The 21,758-nt window shown below is 45.8% G+C and overlaps 7 protein-coding genes across 7 annotated transcripts; 3 read left to right on the forward strand and 4 right to left on the reverse strand.

Annotated features, from left to right (window-relative positions):
• Positions 1–3,533: 3,533 nt before the first annotated feature.
• On the reverse strand, positions 3,534–3,893 carry N7471_001936 (uncharacterized protein; the record flags this gene model as incomplete). The annotated part of the gene is made up of 1 exon (XM_057274656.1): positions 3,534–3,893. The coding sequence occupies one exon, from the start codon at positions 3,891–3,893 to the stop codon at positions 3,534–3,536; it is 360 nt and encodes a 119-aa protein (XP_057139294.1).
• A 6,845-nt stretch (positions 3,894–10,738) lies between these two features.
• N7471_001937 (uncharacterized protein) lies at positions 10,739–11,416 on the forward strand (the record flags this gene model as incomplete). The annotated part of the gene is made up of 3 exons (XM_057274657.1): positions 10,739–11,176; positions 11,226–11,295; positions 11,361–11,416. 3 exons carry the CDS (start codon positions 10,739–10,741, stop codon positions 11,414–11,416), a joined length of 564 nt encoding a protein of 187 aa, XP_057139295.1.
• A 2,376-nt stretch (positions 11,417–13,792) lies between these two features.
• Positions 13,793–14,233, forward strand: N7471_001938 (Hsp20/alpha crystallin family protein; the record flags this gene model as incomplete). The annotated part of the gene is made up of 1 exon (XM_057274658.1): positions 13,793–14,233. One exon carries the CDS (start codon positions 13,793–13,795, stop codon positions 14,231–14,233), a length of 441 nt encoding a protein of 146 aa, XP_057139296.1.
• A 1,119-nt stretch (positions 14,234–15,352) lies between these two features.
• N7471_001939 (sialidase family protein) lies at positions 15,353–16,447 on the reverse strand (the record flags this gene model as incomplete). The annotated part of the gene is made up of 1 exon (XM_057274659.1): positions 15,353–16,447. The coding sequence occupies one exon, from the start codon at positions 16,445–16,447 to the stop codon at positions 15,353–15,355; it is 1,095 nt and encodes a 364-aa protein (XP_057139297.1).
• A 679-nt stretch (positions 16,448–17,126) lies between these two features.
• On the forward strand, positions 17,127–17,885 carry N7471_001940 (uncharacterized protein; the record flags this gene model as incomplete). Its single annotated transcript, XM_057274660.1, has 1 exon — positions 17,127–17,885. One exon carries the CDS (start codon positions 17,127–17,129, stop codon positions 17,883–17,885), a length of 759 nt encoding a protein of 252 aa, XP_057139298.1.
• A 186-nt stretch (positions 17,886–18,071) lies between these two features.
• On the reverse strand, positions 18,072–19,124 carry N7471_001941 (uncharacterized protein; the record flags this gene model as incomplete). Its single annotated transcript, XM_057274661.1, has 1 exon — positions 18,072–19,124. One exon carries the CDS (start codon positions 19,122–19,124, stop codon positions 18,072–18,074), a length of 1,053 nt encoding a protein of 350 aa, XP_057139299.1.
• A 420-nt stretch (positions 19,125–19,544) lies between these two features.
• Positions 19,545–20,879, reverse strand: N7471_001942 (NADH:flavin oxidoreductase/NADH oxidase family protein; the record flags this gene model as incomplete). The annotated part of the gene is made up of 1 exon (XM_057274662.1): positions 19,545–20,879. One exon carries the CDS (start codon positions 20,877–20,879, stop codon positions 19,545–19,547), a length of 1,335 nt encoding a protein of 444 aa, XP_057139300.1.
• Positions 20,880–21,758: the final 879 nt, after the last annotated feature.

Raw genomic sequence — 21,758 nt, forward strand, 5'->3', positions numbered from 1 at the left:
AATAAAACCACAATATTCTAGCCACAAGGCCCACTGGCAAAGGCTGCAATCTTATTAATCGCCCCGCGGTCTAAAGGATTGATTGATTGGGTTCTCGGAAGTTGCTGTAGCCAATCATATTCGGAGCTGATACCAAATTCAGGGCCGGTCGTACTGTTCAACGATCGTCTATGGAGAGAATGGTGGTTCACGTCCATAAACTTTCGTAGTGGTACCCCGCCGTTACCTACGGTTTTAACCTAACAAAATAGACAAAAGTCCTATGACGAGTCAGCTGATCATTCCGTGAGATATCATTGATTTAGTTGGCTGCTTCATATACTCTGAAAGGTAGTGCCGGAAATGTCTACCCAAATACCCAATATATGCCGTAGATCCTGCTCGGTGTTCTTTCTTCACCGGCCGAACGATCGATCATGGAAAATTCCTTCCCTACAATATTGTCCAAATGGCCCATGAACTAGGAACAGACCTTCTTCTAGTCATATATCTTGGATTCCTCCTATACGCAGCTATACACTGCGCGTAAGTGCTAATACTTATTGATTGATTCTATCTCTTCCTTTTTCCTGTTTAAATAGCGATTAACAAGACATGAGGTTTTTTTATACGTCACAACTACCGTACACTCGAATATGGAATAGCGAAGCTGCGGACTCGGACACTCAAGATTCTAGTTTCGAAGACAGGGCGCACAATTCCCCTGATCTTGAGCAGGCCCTACCTAGGGAACCTTTCACCTTGGACAGGTGGACATCCACCCAGACAAAACAAAATATCCCGACGACGCTTGATCGCTTGCCCATCTGGTAAGTATCTCTTCTCGTCGGAAAATTGAGCTTCGGCTAATAAGTAGCGCCATTTGTCTGTACCCGGTGTTAGAATCACAACTCGTCCACCCACTTCCTTGCCATCATATATATCACGATACGTGTATTGAAGAATGGTACTTGCGTCGTAATAACTGTCCAATATGCCAGATATCTTTGGTGGAGATGCCGCTGGTAGATGTTACAACTTCATCAGTGAACCTCCACTAACAGCGCCAAAAGGAAAAGAAGGGAAAAGGGGAATCATCACTACAAAAGCTCGCCGAGTATCGCAGGGTTTCAACAGAGATAAAAAAAAAGGTGGAAGGTGAGCAGAGTGATGTGATCTTCGTAGATAGATCCATTGGTCCATACGTCGAATCGAAAAAGCTCCAAACAGGAAACACTTTGGCTTTGACAAGAAAGTAAACTCCTCCGCTCATTGACAACTAAATTTATTTCAAAACAAAATCGTAAGCCAATATTTGAGCCATGAAATGAATACTTATGGGGATAGGACACGGGATGCATAGAACAGAAACAAAGAGTGTTATAGTATCACAAGTATATACAATTACGTGAAAGAGTATGAACATTGTAACCACAACAGTTTACATACGATGCTACTTCAAACTTCAATACTCTGGTATTTGGTACAAACAGCTTTCTTTAGTCGTGACGTCATTACAAGACGGAGCCACCAAGTACAGTAACTCGGCAAAAGTATTAGCACTTCTGTTTGTACCGCCTTCCCTACGGGAACGCCGCACGATGTCTCCGAATTTGGACTGATGAAGAATCAAATTACCGGCAGAATATTGGTCGAGGATGTTAACACTTTTGTGGTGTGACTGTAGAGATGCTAGGAGAGTGGCATCTAACTGCCATATAGAGACAACATTACAAACCACGACGTTGAGAATCTATAGAGGCTTCAAAGTATTACATTCCCACATATCTCACTAAGCCATGATGTCTCAATACCACCCCCTCACGGCCCCTACAACCCCAATCGCGCTCCAACCTTCACACCCGCTCTCCCCGCCTGTAGACCGCCTAATTCATGCTCCAATAACTCTATCCATCACACGTGAATACACCACCAGGCTGCGACTTTACCATCCACCATGTGCGTATACACGAACCCATCGGCAGTCCCAATCGAAACGCGCTTCTCTTCACCGTATCCGGGAAGTCATGGTCATCCACACACGCCCCGTTAAAATTGCCAGCCGACTCATACGAATTCTCTATTTTGTTTATGCATTACCCATAGCCAAGAGCATATGCAATTTGAAATACAATGCCTCTGCTCGAAGTATCCATTCTGAAACGAGATTATCTAAGTCTATCTATCTATCTATATTGATGAACTGACTACTCAGGAAAGCATGACAGAATCAAGGAACAAAGTGATTGATTAGAGAAAGACCTCCAGAACGCTAGTAGCATAATGAGAAAGCACAAAAACGGCCTCATACAATGCAGCCAGGGATATCATGGAAGGCATGAAGGTCCATCAAAACAGAGAGGGTGGGATGTGTGGATGATCACTCCAAAATAACATGGTTTTAGTCCTCTGGATTATTATAAGGGATTCAAATGCCAGATTCCGGTTGCTTATTTTTAAGGAGGGACTCTTAGTTTTCTTCATTTTGGCCCGCAAGTTGGGCTCAGATTCACCACGATCAGCCTTAAGCTAGATACAGTAGGGCGATGTCTTGAGTGAAAGCTATTATTACTACTGATTCAACAAGGAGAGGAAAGGAGATGATAATACCGAAGCTTCACTTAGCGTAGCTAAGGATTCATCCCAGTTACGTTTACTTTTAGTGTCTTCTGACAAGTCCGATGCCAAAGGTGAGGATTTGGAATTCCAGGAAATGATGCGTCAAGTAAAGGTTGAAGTAGTCCCTTTACCGGATCGCGGTTCCGTGTGGTAGCAAATCTTAGAAATACGAGTAATCCGCAGAGTGAATAGGGTCTGGTTAATCGGAGTCGCATAACATCCGTCAAGGGCATGCTTGCTGTACATTTTACTGTTACTAAATTGTCGAAAGTGACTAGGTCCAAGTTAAAAAAATATGGTATGGAGAATAGTGAGCGCTGTTTGTCTGAATTTGAATAGAGCCCAAAATCTGATGATCAGCTGACCGCGTACAGACCGAGTCAGGTGTCGTCGTGGGTAGTAAACGTCAATACTTCGTATTGTTACCTGCGCTTAGTTGGCATCCAGTCAATTTTTGAAAAAACCTTATTATAATTCGTATTTGCTTCCCCCGGCTTGACCTATCTCTACTAGGTGGGCCGGCGTTGAAGCAATAGGTTGCGCATTGTGTTCCTAGGATCAAGCATCATGCATCAAGCACGAAGCTTGTGCATATCTGGCATCATGTGTCACTTGGTGGGCTGGAGAGAACACCTCTTAAAGTACACACACATTTGTAAATATCCTGGGTTTTGAATGTTCAAGACACCATGACTCTCACTCGCGAATGGAGATGAAGAGTGGATGGGCTGGAATGGCACTTAATATCGGAAAAGGGATCCTTGACTCTTGATACAGTCAGAGTTGAGAGCAGATTTCCACATCTGAATGTGGCTTCTCTTACCCATTAAAGAAGACATTATAGAGAAAGACATGGAATGGAAGATGGGAACATTGAATAATATCAAACCCCCCCCCCAAAAACCCAAAAGAAATACTTTCTCATTTCCACGTATTCATGGCCAACATTCTTCCTCATAATTCGAATAAGAGATCTCAATGCTAAGCCCAACCGAAAATGGGTTTTCGCCGGCCTGTTTTTCCAACTCGGATATGTTCAAAACCTCATCCAGCTCCACAAGCCAGGAATTTGTCGATGACGCAGCTGATTTTTCAGTGGAAGTCGATTTTGTGTGCGTCATTAGACTCTGCAATAGGTTGGCGTGAGCAACGAATTTGCGAAGGTCGCGATTGCGACTGTTGAGGACTTCGTTGAGTTTATGGTCGCATTTACAGAAGAGGTCAAATAGGTCGCTATCCAATTCCAAAGCAGAGGTTTGGATCTCGGCGGGTTCGTTCATTCGCAACGATGCCATCAGCGAGTATTAGGTGGGTCAAATATGGGCGTTGAAGATTTGTTGAGCAGCTCTAATACCAGTGCACATGATTGTGATTTAAAATAAACTAAGAAATGCAAGGGGGACAGGCCGTGTTCTTATTGCTAATTTCTATGGCAAATTCATACGAGCACTTTGTTTCCCTCAAAATTCGTCAACATCCAATGATAAAGGTCATGGCTTAAGCCTGAAATTCAACGCAACTTTGCCACTGGCACGATTCCTGAGGCCTGGATATGGAGATAGAGGGTTGAACGGTGACCTCTGGAGCTATCTATGATTACGACTGTGAAGGCAACAGGGACTACTCGTCATTGGTTGAAGTATTTGGCCATCGTGATCTAGTCTAATAGCACACCCGGAAGCTCCGACCAATCAGAGCTATGATCACTCACAAACTAAATCAAGAGTTTAGTCATGTTTGCACTATTTATAGTGCTACACCAGTGTTCCATGCAGCAACGTAGTAGAGGACTAAACCTTTGGTACATCTCTCCCTTGATCGTGGCTGTGCCGTGAGCTTAACCTTTTCTTTTTTTTCTAATTCTTTATATGTACATCTTGTCTCTTTCTCTGTACTATTTTGTTAGACATTTCCTTTTGCCGATGCTTTGTCTAATATCTCATCGCCGCTCGGTGGTCATACTTTACGGTATTGATAAGCTCTCTCCTTCCTCGATTGACTCAGACCCAATTCACTTCATTTATCTCTTTCCGGTGTTACCGGTGAAACCTTGACTTTTCCACTGGCACCTTCAAGTGTCACCCACTCCCACTTTATGCCCTGATGAAATGGTGTGTTATCTTTCCTCGCCTCTTGCCACTCCTTGACCTTTGCTATAATACTCGGAATTTAATGAAGCTTTACTGACGGCAAGGCTACTTCAGGCACTTTATTGTAATGGAAATATTGGACCCCCTTAAAGTCTTTGCTATCTGCCTTTATCCCCCTCTTATGTTGAAACACACCAGTTGGCCAGATGCCATACACTGCGCTGTTGAAGACGTTACTCTCCCCGCAGCACATTCAATACTCTGGACCAACCGAAGTGTCTTCCGAGCGGCCCAGTTTGGCTCGCTCCGTGTCGGCACGTGTTCAGAATTCCCGCTTATATTCCTCTACCTCATATACCCGTCGTCATCGGAGGAGCCCTTTGAACACCAAACCGATAGTGCACTCCGCTCCAGAAACCCCGGCTCACCTCCCCTCTATCGATCCACATTCAAGTCTGTCAGTCCCCACTGTTCCGATTTCAGTTCCACGATAATGTCTTCCTTTCTGGTTTGACGTGGACAGGGGACGCGAGGATGTGGCGCAAAGATGGCGATACATGACTGCCTACTATATTTGTAGGGAACGCGACGTAGTTTTGAAATAATTTGCATGTTCTCCTGCGCCAAGCCACCGCAAGAGGGCGTTTCCTGGTCCTATTTGAGCATGGAAATCCATCAGAGTGGGCCGGTCTTTTCAGAGCTACAACGACTGTTATCCATACTGGTGGTGACGACCTTGGTATCGGGAGGCTGGCACCGATCTTCACAAAGGGATCTTATTTAGCTGCTGCCCATAGCTCGCCACAGGCCCTTGAGCAAGACAAGCAGCATGTTTGGGAGTTTCAACAAATGATGTGGAGGGAGTGCGCAACTTGTCGTAATTCAGAGGGATGATTGATTATTCATTGTTCTGAGGGGATTCAGGATCTTATATATACAGTACAATGTAAGGTCCAAGTTGATTGTAAATCAACTCCGGCCGGTCCTTCAAATTCTCTGCCTCTACCCAACCACTCCTTTTTAAACGCCTACCATGCCATCAAACCGCAGTCAAAAAGCTCAAAAATCAATGTGCGAATTCTCGGATAGTCGATCTAGACGACCTTTTGGTGCACTATTGGTAAAAGGATTCATATCTTCCGAGACGAGGGGTGGAGGTGCCGAAGAGAAACTGTTTTCTAAACTAGACGATCGCCCAGCAATGACAGAGAGAAGGTGTTCTAAGATGAAAATCGACCACCAAAGCCTATGCCGGGCTTCGAGGGCTTCCCCGTTTATCTTGTTATGTGTGGCTCGTACAAGCAAACCCAAAAAGATACCGGAGCGTGCTGCTGTACCAACCATCTTCCAGGCCCTGTTAAGGATTAGATAGCTCTTCTTTATGGTCTGAGACACAAATGCAACTTACCTGTTGATATGTGATGAAGTTAACAAATAGAAAGCCGCGAGTGTTTCAACTTGCACTTGCTGCAAGTCTTCATGATCCTTCACCAAACTTTCAGATATGTTCAAGGTTTGTGCTCGAGAAAAGAATTGTGACCTTGGTTATCTTGACCAAAAATCTGACAAAATTTGCTGCCGATGGCGAAGATCAGGTTCAGCACAGCCAGCCATCTCCTTCCAGGATGGCCTGATTTTGCTGAATAGAACGAATCGAACTGGTCTATGAAAAGGTCCTGGCGGATAATAGGCAGAGACGGCTGGAAGCTGTTAATGAATAACTTCAGTAGCCATTCTGCCAACTCTTTCGTTGGTAAAGTATAGGGATTGTTGATTTCGGAACCTGGGTAATTGGCAGCTTCGATATGGTAATTCAACGATGCCATAAGAGCATTCCTCAGAGGTGAGGAGTTGCGGCTGTTTTCAAATACCCCTTCGTCGCCGGATGAATCGCCAGCTTTTGTTTCCAAACTGCGCATCCACGCAACATCTGACCTCTTGCCAAAGTATCATGTCGCTCTGCTGTCCTTGCTCCGGTTGAGGTCCTCATCTAGGTACACTCGATCACCGTCACCCACTCGCGATTTCCGGGTTGTAAAACTTTACGTCGACTGTATATAACACTTCTCGAGAATTCTTTCACTAAACTAGTAGAAATAGCGTAATAACATAGATGATCACTTTCTCGGCGCCTCTCATGTTAATCGATAAGCATCCGCAGCACGAGTAGCCAATATCAAGAAAATATTAAGAATATTAATACTATCGACATTAATACTTACTAACAACATTAAGAAAAAGAATTCAAAATAGGTAGATGACAGAAACTGTCAAATCATGTCACAGTTTTTGACTAAAGTCTTTCCGCGTCGAGAGGCGCACTAATATCCACAAATTCGGTTCAAATGTACCACGCTATATGGTGGTTTTTAATATACTCTGAACTGCTCCGAGGTTGCTATATATAAAAAGTGCTGTTGTCCCTACGACAATCCTCAAGGATATCCGAGATCTCACTTCCGTCATCCCCTAGTCCGGCATCATATTTAGTGAGGCCTTTCGGCAATATCCATGTTCCACTCTTAGAACGATAGAATAAGGACTGCTCGTAATCGGGTGTTTAGGCTACTCTTAGTAGTCTGGACACTCTCTCCTCGAATGAGCGGCGATAACCCGTGATAGCCAATATTATATATTATAGGTATATAGTTGATATCGTATAGATCTCGATGAACTGCGGGGAAAACATAGGCCACTGCTCTAAGCAACTTCACTTTCGTTGAACTCGTTCCAGTTGATATAGTAGCGACCGCGTTCGCCTTCTATATTGAAGAGATCATTTCGACCCAAGAGATCCATAATCATTCTCATTTTCAGTATAAGCTCCTGAATAAGTGAGAAAGTTGAGTATACGGCCGGCCAACATTGGACATTATTGAAAAGCGACGGTGGATCGGTACAAGTATAAGAGTTTAGAAGAATCTCAATGCCCTGGATCTCTGTCTAATTTCCTGAATAACTTGTAGAAAGTTAAAATCAAATCCATGTAATTTTCATTATCCAGGAAACCTTCATCATTCCAAATATCTAGATACAATTGCACAGAGGTTCTAAAAGCCCGATGAAAATCCCATCACTCGCTTCCGGAAATTCATGTTGATATTGTCTCCCTCGGAGCCCTCGGAGACAATGATGAAGGGCCTCATCCTAATCCTTCATTCCTCCAAACTATAGAAGATAGCCCCGCAGTTGGAATTATGGGTTAGAACTACACTTGCCCATGGGTCAATATGTAGGACACTTACGAAGGTAGCTTGCCTTATGACGTTATCTGCAGAGCTGTCCCTTCCTTGGCGATTAACGAAAACGGTCCGATTGACGTCAGGTGCGGCAATGTTCGCCTGTTAAATCGCCCCGGCTTCCTCGCTTGGAACTCTGCTTCACATTGATTGATTTCCTCGTCTGTAGATATGATGGCCCAGCCACTGTTTAAAGCCCAGCGCAATGCCGAGAACACCGAGGCTTGGATCTTTGGAAGTGGAACTGAATCATTAGCGTCCGCGCTATATTTAATTAAAGACGCCAAAGTACATCCGCCCAAAATTCACATTATTGACAAGCAGTTGTTCTCCGAGCGAATCTCACACCGCCCAGACTATTCGTCGGATGGATATGATCAATTTGCCGCATGCTTGCCTGTCCCGGCTGGCTTACCCATGGAAAGGCTTCTTGCAATGCTTCCCTCAACACAATCGCAAGGGCCATCCCTTTTGGACGAGATACAAACAGCTGAGGCAAATCGAGTCTCCAAGAAAAGAAATGCTCGAACATGCTTTCTGGCTATGACCAAGGGCTCAGTGAAGCACATACCCACCGGTTCACTAAATACGAGCTTCGCGCAGAGGATAGCTTTAATACGCCTTCTATTCAAGCGTGAAAGATACCTGTCGCGGAGACGAATCGATGAGCTTTTCCCAGAGAGCTTTTTCCAATGCCCTTTATGGGCAATCTGGTCCGCCCAGTGCGTATCCACAATACCCAGCACTACTTACTCGACTCCGTTTCTTAAAGATTTTTAGATTTGGCTTCCAGCCATGGCACAGCGCGGCAGAGTTCAGGCGTTCTCTTTGTCAATTTCTGCCCCAATTCCACAGCTTAAGTATTCTAAGCTGCCTCGACATCACAGGCTATTATCAGTATCAGTCTTTGTACCTGCCAATATACTTTTTTCTCCAAAGCTGTGGCGTTGACTTTCAATTTGGCATCGAAGTCAAGGATATAGAAGTGACCAACGACAACGCTGAACAAATAATTACTGGATTTAAGCTTGTCCAGGGTGACCTACAACTACGCAAGCAACTACGAGAGAACGATATCGCAATTATTAGTATTGGATCCACTATCTCAGGTTCAGCGGTTGGAACGAATAATTCTGCGCCAGTTTGGCAATCACTCGATGCGGACAATGTCTTCGACCAAAATTGGTCAGTATGGTTGGACCTGGGAAATAAGTACGCGGGCCGCCTCGGCAATCCGTACAACTTTTGCACACGCCAGAGTGAATCCATGCTAGAATCATTCACGATCAGTACACAGGATGACGTGTTCTACGATGACCTCAAATCACTTTCACAGTGCACATCTGAAGCCGGGGCATTCATATTTCTCGGTGACAGCAACTGGAAAATAAACCTATGCATACCCGCTCAGTCGGTTTTTCCAACGCAGCCACAAGATATCCGCGTTCTTTGGGGGTTTGCGCATTTATGCCAAGTTGAAGGAAATTATGTGAAACGGATAATGCTCCATTGTTCAGGCGCGGATATATTATCTGAGATATTAGGTCACCTCAATCTCCACTATAACCCGCCGTTGTCACACACTATCACCATTCCACGTGCGATGCCCCGGATGAGTTCCTTATTTCTAACAAGGGCATTAAGTGACCGTCCGTCAATTACGCCCTTCTCTAACGTTGGTCTGGTTGGGCCGTTTACAGAGTTCCCGGGTTACACATGCGCAGACGTCAGTTACGGCATCCGCACTGCCAAAATGGTAGTTTGCAAACTAATGGGCCTGCAAGGAGACTTGGAAGATCCTTTGAAACCAAAGAGCTCGATTATCAGGAAAATTCTCTTTTGGAGATAATATTGGTGCATCAGCTGCGCCACTCCCATATCAAGGATGGATGCTGATCCCCGACCTTTGAAGCCTCTATTTTTATAAGGGGTAGGAGAAAAAGCATGTCTCATCAGCGATGAAAATATATTTAATTTCAACCTAAGTCTGTCCTTGGCAAACGAAGTCATTTGTCCTTCGAAATTTGGTAGGAAGGTATTCTTTCTTGGTTACAGATAGTAACGTATTCGGTAAGCTAGCCGCCATTGCAACTTGATATCTCAACAACTACGACATAATTAAATTTTCACTATTGGTAGATGGGTATCGATAAGCATTTTTAGTAGCATATACAATTTTGAAAGAGGTGGAGGCTGGCATACAGTGGCGGCTCGCTTACCGAAGACAGCAGTATAAGTAGTAGTAGTTGTTTTGACTTCCCCCCCCCCCTTCTTTATCAGGGCTTTTAGCCAATACGTGTCTATTGTGAAGCCGTCTCGGTAGATCACCTTGCGGCCAAACTTTATCACTTGCAGCGTCCACTTGTGTGGACAGACAAAAACCGGAAAAAGAATGTATAAGGTCTTTTTCATGTCTATGAGGTTCTTTTCACTGGATCTTTTGCTACGCAACTATGTCATCATTAGGGCTGGGCATTGATGCAGGAAAGTGTGGAATGATACCATGAGGATCTCGATACGTCATGATAAACATTGTCCAATAACTTTGTAGCATTTCAAAGTTGTGTCATGTGATTCCGGTTGCGGCAGGGTGCCCAGGCCCAGGTTCTTGCTGCCCACTGGCAACCAATCCATGGTAAGGTTTAAGAAGAACAGGATTTCGGTTTGGTGCACAATTCGCCGCCCGCTCGCTTAGATGGTAACAATGACTTATGTGCTGAATCTTGGCTGATTTTATTCAAAATGCAGGGTGTTGTCGTAAAATGGCATCTTTGCCCCCAAATCTGAAAATATCTTTCGATACCCTTGAATATGACGCCCTCCATTCCTGAAGAAATTACCACCGCACTTGAATTGCTGGATAATGTAGGAGCCACCGTCAATACAATCGCAATCAACCTTGGAGCCAATAGACTCGACAGGAGGAGCTTCCGGAAATATCTTCGCGATTACGCTGAGCGCGCCGCGTCCGATGGCCAACTCATTAATGCTTCGAGGAGAGACACCCCTCAATGTGCCAACCGTGGCTTGCTTCTAGCGTATTCCCATATGGAGTTGATATGCTGGCTTGCAACAAACAACTATACCATCTCATCTTCGTCCGTCAAATGGTACAGCTGGAGGAAAGTACTCTCGAAATACCGCCTCCCCTTACTTGGAGTTTCGCCGCAAAAGTCCCATTTATTAAGGCAATTGCAAAATATCAAGAAAATAGCAGATCAGGTATACGCGGAAATCGATGCAAAAAATGTAAGCATTTCCCTATATTTCTTTTGGATATAACCTAACAAATGGCAAGATCCCTGTCTTACCAGACTCTGTGAAATACCGCAGTGTCTCCGTATGTCCGCCGGTTGAACCTCCACCAGGTGTGTACATACTCTTTCATTTTGCACGATGAAATCCACGTTTCTAAGTTTCCTTTCGGTCATAGGAATGGGCGATCTTATTCATCGGGCCACCCTTGCCCACAAGCGGCTCTCCCAGTGATCAAAGAAGTCGCGGAGCTTCGCACTTGACCTTGTCAGTGGAATGCCAAGGGATATCAGTCGAGCAGAGTGGCCCCTCGTCGCTCAGCCAAACTAGAAGGAGCTCATCTACCTCGATTCCCTTCTACCTCTGCACCACTTCGCCAGTCAATACGACTAAATTGCACTCAGCGTAGGTGATCACAGTTTACAGCGGAGGTGTGACGGAAATGAGAAATTAGCGAAGCGACTGTCAATCACACGTGACTCCAAATGACCAGCCCTGGAGACACTCGGCATTGGGATCAGCAACAGAGAGCACAACCGTGATTTAGAGCTTTGGAGCAAGCTTAGCAACTATACAAATGAAATTCTGATCGTTAAACTCCACAGAGCACCACGCGACCGTTTCTCATCTTTGTAGTTACTAGATGACAATGTACCCCGAAAAGTTGTTGGTAGTTTCGCTTAGTTCTAGATACGTGTTAGCTCGAAACCTAGTGCCGGTAGATAAAAGTGCTAGTAGTATCGTATAACCGCGGCGACTAAAGAAATGTAGTTATAGATATCAGCTAAATGGAGCCCCAGCCGACCGAAGGGGGGCATTGTTAGCAGAAATCGCAACTCACAGGCCGGCACGGAGCCTTGGCAAATTCTCGTGCATGTTAATTTGGCTCTGTAAATCAATAAATTAAACACTAGAAACGTCAAACGAAATTCTAGGAGCTTTGTTTCCCCCTGGAAACTATTCTTTAGTTCGTGGGGCTATTTCCAATTTCTAGGAAACTGAAATCTACCCCTGAGATCTTCAATTTGTGTTCCAGGATGGACATGAAATTGGTTTGGGGAATACATGGGCTTGGTCTGGGAGTTTTTACACTCCTGGGACCCTACCTCTGAATCCTGGAGTCAATATTATGCCTTTGAGTGTTGGGTAAAGTCATGACACGACACCTTAGCCAAACCTGCGGACGAATTTGAGTCATTCGATAATTCCTAGAAGGCCGAGCTATAGCCCCAGGAACCGCGTTTATGATTCCAGGAGTTAATAAAGCTGTCAACAGGAACATAACTTTGATTCCTCGAGGCGGAGGTACAAGACCCCAGAAGCTACGTCAGGTTTCCTGGGGATTGTGGCCCACACAACTCTCACAACAATACAATAAATAAGCGCATGGTACAAGGGTCAGAACGCTGAAGGTCACCCGATAGGACATTTGAGACCTTTCTAGCTTCCAAGTAGGAGGTCATGAGACATTTCTAGATCGCGAAGTTGTCCGCTTCATGTCAGAGGGCAGTCCGTGGCGGACCTGAATGGACCATTCCAATCACAATATCTTTGATTCTAGCCATAAATAAATTCGAAATATCTTTATGTGGAACGTCCTGTTATCGGATATGCAACGAAACTTGTCTAAACTTTTACGATTTTCGTTTCTAAGATGCATTGATACCAAGTATCAGTCACGTCAAAATATAGTCCATGCATCTATATTTTAGCCTATCAGATCGTTTATGAGTAATCGCGATTATTTGGTAAGATTGTCATCAATCTGCGCGAGAAATCATAAGATCGAAGTTGTGGTTGCGGTCATATACGCTCCGTGGGCTGTTATTTGGCCGTTTAGGGTCAACCGATCGGACTACGAGGTTCCTCTCGGGAACAAATGTGTAAATGTGGCCAATTGAAATCTTCAGGCTGATAAAAATATATCCAGCTGACCAAATTATAGATCTCCCTGGACGACAATGTATGGTATGGCTCGTATATGCGGTCACCTGATATTCGGGTATTCAAACCCTGTATCAGCAAGGTATTGCAACCTTGGCTATTGACATCCGTTTCTAAAAGCGAGTCAGCTATCGTGAAATCACCAGGTTGATCAGGAGGTCTTCGGCTGATGTAATTCATGATGCCAATTTGACACAATACCTACATTTCTAGGCTTCATGTTCGGTTTTAATCAGATGGTTATTCTATAGTGCTCCAGGACTTCTGCCTTTCTACAGACCGGTAAAAAATTACTTTCTGGTATATATATTAATTAATATCAACGACCACGCCCCGATAATTCGCTTGCTCTAGAAATTTTCCATGGAATTGTTAAACTCAAGAATAAAAGACAAAGAATAACATTACGCTAATATCCATATACAGTAGATGATATGATGTAACAATGATACCTAGTTCTGGCTTCGCACCATGATCAAATATGTTGGTCCTTCCTTCCACGATGTTCTAGACATTTCTACAGAGTCCCGTAGGCTCTAGCATAAATAAGCGATGCCACCTTGTAATTTGTTCGTGCCCTTGTTAAAGGCGACTTCTTCCGCACTCAGAATTCAACGACAAAGATTATTTACTATCCAATTTCCACGAGCATCGAATTACAGAGCCATGTCTTTGACACCCTTCATCTACAGAGGCCCCTTGAGCCTTGGCCGTATGTTCGGAGACTACGACAACTTCTTGTCACAGAAGGGCTTCGGCAACCTTCATTCTACATTCACGCCAACCTTTGATGTGCGAGAGACAAAGGACGGGTACGAGCTCGAAGGCGAGCTGCCTGGCGTCAAGCAAAAGGATATCGAGATTGAATATCCTGACCCAAATACTATGCAGATTAAGGGTCATACTGAACACTCTTCCGAAGAGAAGGAAGGGTCCTGGTGGGTTTCTGAGCGTTCCATGGGTGACTTCCGACGGTCGTTCAGCTTTCCATCGCCTGTCGATCGAGATGCGACGCACGCTCATTTAAAAGATGGAATTCTCACTGTTACTGTTCCAAAAACTGCGAAGCACGAGGAAGTTAAGAAGAAGATCACAATTGAGGAATGAAGCTTAAGCTTCGATGTTTTTTTTCTTGTTTTTACTATTCTTTTTCCGTTCACAGCAGCTTGTATCTGAAGTCTATTCTTCTTTTCTAACACGATAACACCAAATTGTTTAATGTTGCGTAAGTGCGTCTATGTTGTACTTGACAAGTGAGACGGTGCAGGTTAAAAAAAAGCGAAGAGTTTATATTGTTCTAATGCCAACCACTTGACTTTTATCAATATTATCTATTACGGACATGCTAGTCACTAATCAATTATGGAGACCGCAACCACTGATGGGCCACTGAGAGCCAACCAATCTATCTGACAGAAATCAGGGTGTACTGCAATTGTATGGTATGGTCAACTGATATGCATAACTCTTAACTAGAATGACAAAAACCCGCTATTTCAACAATCTGTGCGGACATCGACGACTAATGGTAATATACACTTTTGTATGGTATGCCTAGTACTCAAAGTCACATAATTGTTACTTGATGGTGGGGCATACTACTCGCCTCGATATTCAAGTATGTTTGACGCCCTACGGAAAGGCAGTTTTCACCATGGCATCTACCACATTATTCGGCGACTCAAAATCTCCTAATCTTCAGAGTTCGCTTAACGCGCATAGACCCATATAGTCTAGAAAACAAGTTTTATTTTGAACGCAAAACCCCGATCTTAAGTGGGGCCTATGGTCAAAGTTGGGGTTATTGTGTAGACCCGGTGATACAGCTTAATATTGAAGGATAGGGCTGAAGCAGAGTCCCAGGGATAAAGCCCTTAGTTCTGTGATAGATTTAGGAGAGATCATGAAAATATCAAGATACATAACGGAACTATTTACGTGTCTCAACTGTAACATCCGGTGTATATGGATGTTGCTGCATATTCTTGTGGAGTGAACTATGGGGATCCCCTTGACAAGAGAAGGCATAACTGGTATGGTATGCGTTCAACTATCCATTTCCTGGGACCATAAGATCCATTCGGAATTTGTAAGGAATACGGAGTTCGTCCAGCGAAGCATCTTGTGAAGGATAATCCACCCACTTGGGCAAGAAAGAATATGACGAAAGCCCGGGAACCAGTCTCAGACTCTCGCCAGCTAGATAGTACCTCCGTGTTCAAATGTTTACGCAGGGTGCCAGGTGATGGTCTTCGCAAGGGGTCCACCACGGTCATAAGTAGCGAGCACGTTGTGGTGATCCAATGCCATGATTCCAGGCCAGAAGCTGGATGCAGGGGAGACAAGGGTTGGCGAGCTCCATTGAACACGCCCTTCAACTGGCGGGCCAGCAAATACGACCTTGATAGAGGCATTCTTTACCCATTCCACGTGGTTGGAGTCTTCGTCTGTCATGAATATCGTAGCCATGGACCCATCCGCAAAAGAGGCAATTTGGGGAGAGCCTGCATTATGACCCTGTCGTGGGCGGAAAACTTCATGGCGCCAACCCCAGGTGGCACCGTCATCGTAGGATAGGAGCGCTTCAACACTGAAAGGTCCGTACCGAGTGGTCTCGAACACCATGAGAAGAGCCTCGCGACCGTTATCCAAAGTTCGTGCAATGCCGCACATTCCATCGCGAAGCGGATCTTGGTCACCATGCAGACAGATGGGTTGAGTCCAGGTACTTCCTTGATCCCGCGAGATGACTAGCATGGTACATTGGTTGTTATGCGCGAATTCCTGCGAGAAATAAAGCTGGACTTCACCCTGGCGCCCGACGCGTATGAACGGTTCCCAAATGCCCAGAGGAGGGCGCTTCTCGGCTGCCTGCGAAGCAAATTGCCAGACCCGACCCCCATCCGTAGACCGGCAGACAGTGATGCGGAAGTGCGTGGGGCCATTTGGACCCTTATCGTGATTTCGGAAAGCCGCCAGTATTGTCCCCGGAGCCACCTCACACAAAAACATATTATCCACGTCCCCAGCACCGCGGGTTACCTCAGAGAAGTCCTCGAACGAGCGGCCGTTATCGGTACTTTTTGCGACACGAAGTGAGCGCTGTCCATCGGGGAATCGAGTAAAGGATGAGAGAATGGTGCCATCGGATAGCCTGCAGAGACGAGGGTATGTGCCATTGTTGGGAGGTGAAGACAACCCATGTTCATCGTTGTTCACGGCTGCTCTGCCTGGAAGCCTAACGGCTGAGGAGTTCTGTTGATGGGCATGATCGTTCAGACCCAAGGTCTTGAGGATTTTTTGACCGAATTGTCCAGGCATTTGATGTTGGAAATTTGAGAGTGTGACAGAACAGAAACTTGTCCTGCAAGGCTGCAACGTTCTGTTACTCAACGCGCGGAGAGACCCGTGGGCATATGACGTCAATGCCCAGGCGACCCAGACTGCTTACCTAATTGTTTATTTTCTGCCTCAGGTGTCAAGGGGTACTTGACACGTACGAAGAAACCTCACCTCGGCGGTGCAAGAGAGCGTAAGAGAACGCGGTGGAAATGTCAGTCGTTTGACGCACAAATGCGTTAATGGATTCAGACCCCAAAATGGCAGTTTTTACTGCCTTGGGGTCTGTCTCATCGTTGCCCGCTACACATGTACGTTGCGTGGTACATGACATGACCAACCATCTAGTGAGTTATTTGGTGCGCTTTGCCAATCCGCCAACTGTCACCGTCACTCTCCAGGTTGGCCATGTACCTGGAAAGGCCATCCGATATGCACGGCACGTATCACAATTGCATGGGTTTGGGCTGGGGTAACAAGTTCCCCAATCTTCCCCAATCTTCGTCTATGCTCCCAATCAATCCCCATTGCAACCAAATCGAGGTCATTTACAAGCTGAACCGGGTCAAATAGCTCCGTTTCTGGGAATAGTTGCTCCCTTGCTTTATTGATAATATGTTGATTGTCTATATAGCACTACTGTGTGGCGGTGTTCCAGTACATGGACCATATCCAGATCGAGCCTCCCTTGAAAGAAGACACCCCTCGCATTCCCTCGCCCTACGGAGAGGAGATATTTTATTACAGTCAGGTGGATTTGATCATAGTGCTTCATTTATCCGCCGGACTATCATGTAGTGATGGAAAGTGTGAGCTCATTGATATATCCATAGGGTTCGTGCCCAATGCTTCTGGCATGACTGCTGTGGAGCCTTTGGCTCTTTATTTATCGCTCTACAGATTCGTCAATGGCACCTTCCCGGGTACCAATGCCAACTTTACATACACACACACCGAGTCGTCGCAGGATGTGATTTCAAAGTCTGTGATTTACCTCTCCGTTGTGAAACCCGAGCAAGCCAACGGCGAAGCGTTCAACATAGCTAACACGACCACACCGAAGCCTTGGTGTCTCAAATTGCCGGTCATAGCCAGGTACTTTGGCCTCCATGGAAGCGGTCCAGGCCAGAAAGGCTGGGAGGAGGTAGAGGTCTGGTGGAACAAGAAACTGCATGACTACAGGCGTATTTGCAAGACATTTGGTCTTGCTCCTCGCGAGTTACCTCGGTCTTCATGGGTCTTCTACAAGGCCGACTTTACTTTGCTTGATCGAGACCATGAACTGAGTCTTGCAAAGATGTACAACATTGGGTTCATAGCGGAGCTACCACTTGAGCGAGGACACTATCTGACTTTCGACCGTATGGCGGAGGCAAAGCTGATACTCTCGCTTGAGGCACTGGTTACTTCGCCCACATAACCTGAGATGTCGAGGCATCACGAAGAGATGTAATTGCATTCAGATTTAAAGTGCTCTATAGACCAAATTATACAATAAGCCATCCAAGGAATCCAATCCTTCCAATTTCCCCATATCTCGCTGGTCATCAGCTTCGAATGTCCACAATGGTTATTGCAACATATTCCCAAATCCATCGTTTTCCCTCTATTTTTCGAACGAGATCTTGACAATCTTTGCGGGCTCAATGAATGAGCCCAAAACAGGGGCAATTTGACCACCGTTGGTGCCAACATAGAGTATTTGTCGGTCTTTACTCAATCGAACCGAGCTTGGGCCTGCAAGTTGCGTGGATACTTGGCCACCAGTAACGAGGGAGATCTGCCCCGAAGGCGTGATGCGCACAATAGAGTTCTGGGGAGCCGTCGGGATATACGCAAAGCCATCATCGGTCATCTCGACGTTATCCGGTAGGAATCCACTAGCAATAACCTCGAAGTCTCCGATTGGGTTCACATCCTTGTCCACCTTGATTCTGCAATACACCATTCGTGTCGTTCCGGTATAGTACACGTAGTCACCAAGTACGGTCAGGGCGTTGACACCCAGAGGAAGAGCCTGGCCTTCCGCCGGAGCCATTGTAGTATCATTCAGTGCGACAGAATAATCTCCTGTATTGGTATCGACCCTCCATATTACTCCCTTGGGGCTATCGGCAATGAGAACCAAATTTGACTCCCGTGAGAAAGTGACCATGCCATTCAAGGCCTCAGCCTCTGGCATTGCGATGATTTCCGAGGCCGTGGGCAATTCCAGTGCGCGCTCGTTCTGCTCAGCATCGATATCGGTGAAATCCAATTTATGGACTGAGAATGAGCCTGGACCTGGCTGGAAGGTTTTGGGAGAGAAATTGCCCACAACAACTGCGAAGACATCGTCCTCGATTTCACTGATTCCGAAGCAGCTGGTGACGTTGGGGAACGAGTAGGCGAGGGTCGCGTTTCTGCTTGTGGTGTTGAAAAGCCAAACTTCGGGAGTGTCCAGACGCGTCAAAAGAAGGTTGCCGTCTGATCGAACAACCATATTGTCGATCCATGAGCCATTGTTGGGAAATTGAAAGAGGGTCTCGACTTTTACACCAGGCTGCTCGTTGGGGTAGGAAGTTGCCGATGTCTCCTCGGTGTAGTCAAAGAAAGGCCAAGAAGCTAGAGCCACTGGAAGGATAGCTAAGCCGCTGAGCAAGGTGTTATGGAAGTGCATGTTGTTGACAATGATCGGATGTTGAAAAGCACAACAGTGAGGGATATCATGATTAGCTGCTACAATAAATACCAGGACCTATAGGCCAAGAACTTGTAAATGCTCGACAATGCAAATGCAAATGTTATTATTATGTTCCCCCAATAATGTGCGAGGACCAAGTTCAGCATTCCTCAGTAGAGATGTTTTGATGTTGACGGAGTTAACCCCTACATTCCTGAACGCCCTACATTACTCGGATGTACACATCAACAACGAGAAACAGACAGGTGGTCAAATCTATTCCTTAATGTTGTCAGCTGGTCGACATTGGATTGTAATTGTGGTATACGCTATAGTGGAAAAGGTAGATATCAATATGAATGCAATTAAACATATATTGATGACTTTCGACATCCTCTACTTCGCTTGACATTGCTTTCACAGATGACTTTGGAATGGTTGACCCTTGGGGAGCTGGGCATAACCGTACATGTTCATTGTGGCCCCGTCCTTCTGCATTTCCTGCCCCCATTCCCCAAGGCCTTTCATGAAGACTTCCATGTTGGCATCATTGCTCAGGTCAATCGGTTCTTCATCTTGTGCAATCTGCAGCATTTGTGCACCGGCAGCAGGGCTTGTCTTGAAAAAGTCCTGGGGATCAATCTTCTGCTGGATTGCACCCTGAACAGTTCCGGCGAGCAGCTCCTTTGGCAAGCGAGGCTCCTGGGTAATGGAGCGGCCAAGACCGACTCCATCAACTGTCTCCAGAGCCCGGACCATTCCTGACGCCGTGCAAAATCCCCCGGTCACATAGCTGCGGGTGCGCTTGAGAGCAGGAGTGATGAGGTCTGCAAATTCCAAAAAGAATGATTCTCGTTTCTGCGAAGACTCCCGTTTGTGCTGGAAGGCACCAGCCTCATAAGTTCCACCGGACAACTCAACAAAGTCGAAGTGGGTGCGCTCGAGAATCTCACACAGCTCCTTTGACTCCTCGGGGGTAAATCCATGCGCTTGGAATTCCACCGAGTTAATTTTGATTCCAATGATGAAGCCGGGATCTGGGAGTGCTTGACGAATAGCCTGGGCGATTTCCACAATAATCCGTGCGCGATTGGCCAAGCTTCCACCGTATTTATCTGTCCTCTTGTTCGTTGTCTTGGACAAGAATTGGGCGAGGAGATAGCCATGGGCGGAATGAAGCTGAATACCATCATACCCAGCCTTTTGCAGGTAGACGGCTACATGGACAAAACGGCGGATAATATCCTGAATCTCCTCCTCGGTAGCTGCGTGGGGTTTCCCAAATGCGCCAAATTTCTCCAAGATGAGCTGGACATCGCTAGCAGAAACCGGGTTGGATTGCAGCTGCTCAAACGTCTGACGTCCAGGATGGCTGACTTGGCCAACGATTAAACTCCCGTGCTTCTTGGCGGCAGTGGCCAATTGCTTGAAGGCTTCAAATCGTTCACCACCGAATGGGTTCTCAAGATCAATGATCATATTTCCCGGTGACTCGAGCTGGTCATATGCGATCATAATATTGCCGGTGAGGATAAGTCCAAATTGACCCTCTCCCCACCGACGATAAAGATTGATGAGGGTTTGGCTGGGAATACCTCTCGCTGAAAGATCAGTCGGAGACCAAGATGCCATTCTTTCTGTCAGAGCGGCCTTCAAAAAGCGATTCGAAGCTTTGCGCTGACTGAATTCAAACTGCAGTGGCGCCCCAAGAGGCGAGACATCGACATTTTTGCTGGGAAACCTTGTAGGCATGGTGAAAAAGAAGGTAGTTTATACCAATAATATGGGTATTTGGGGAGATGAATTATATTCAATTGAGGCACATAGCTTCTTTTATCTTCTAATCCTCCAACCTTGGTCACTAATCCAGGTCCACCCAGTTCCACCGTCGATCGGGAGTCCTTTTCGGCCAAAAGTCTGCGGAGGGAATGAAGTCCGATCGTGATCCACTTCACAATATACTATATGTAAGCATATTGTCAACTTTGCAAGTTGGAAGGTTGGAATAACCCGGGATACCTTCTAGATGCTTGGTATTGTGCATATGCATAACTTGACATGTAATTAATAACAATTCACGGGTTGCGAACACGGGGATTTAATTGCCCCGAAGGATTTTTCATTTCTCAATTCTTCCCAGGTTCTCCCGGGCCCTCTTCTAAGTGTATTTGTAATCATTTACTCCCTGATATGTGCCCTGATATGTTTTGCCCCAGTGACGTGACATGCCATTGGTCTACTGGGTTGTCCACTTATCCAACATGGTCATGCATAAACTGACACTACATACTAATACTAGGATGGATGTACTCCGTACCTGGTACATTATTCTGTACATGTTTTCGGTCGAAAACTCGGTACAACGAGGCTCCTTCAAGCATTTCTCACTTCCAATTTCTCCTCAGTTGATGGCCCTCTTCTTGGCAACCCCCGGGGCTATTCCGGGGGTGCTTGACGAATCTGGCGGTCTAAGCCTCCTTGGATGAAAACCACTCCACGCCCACCTCACCTCTGGAACCTCTGTTGACACATACAAGACCTGTGTACCCGATGGACCGCAAATCCTACCGCAGTATTTTTCCTGTGTCGAGAGTGAAGATGAGATCGAAGTTTCAGACCAAACATCAGATC

This window comes from Penicillium samsonianum, assembly GCF_028829775.1.
Source record: "Penicillium samsonianum strain IBT 33392 chromosome Unknown utg000002l_segment0_segment0, whole genome shotgun sequence".
Taxonomy (NCBI): domain Eukaryota; kingdom Fungi; phylum Ascomycota; class Eurotiomycetes; order Eurotiales; family Aspergillaceae; genus Penicillium; species Penicillium samsonianum.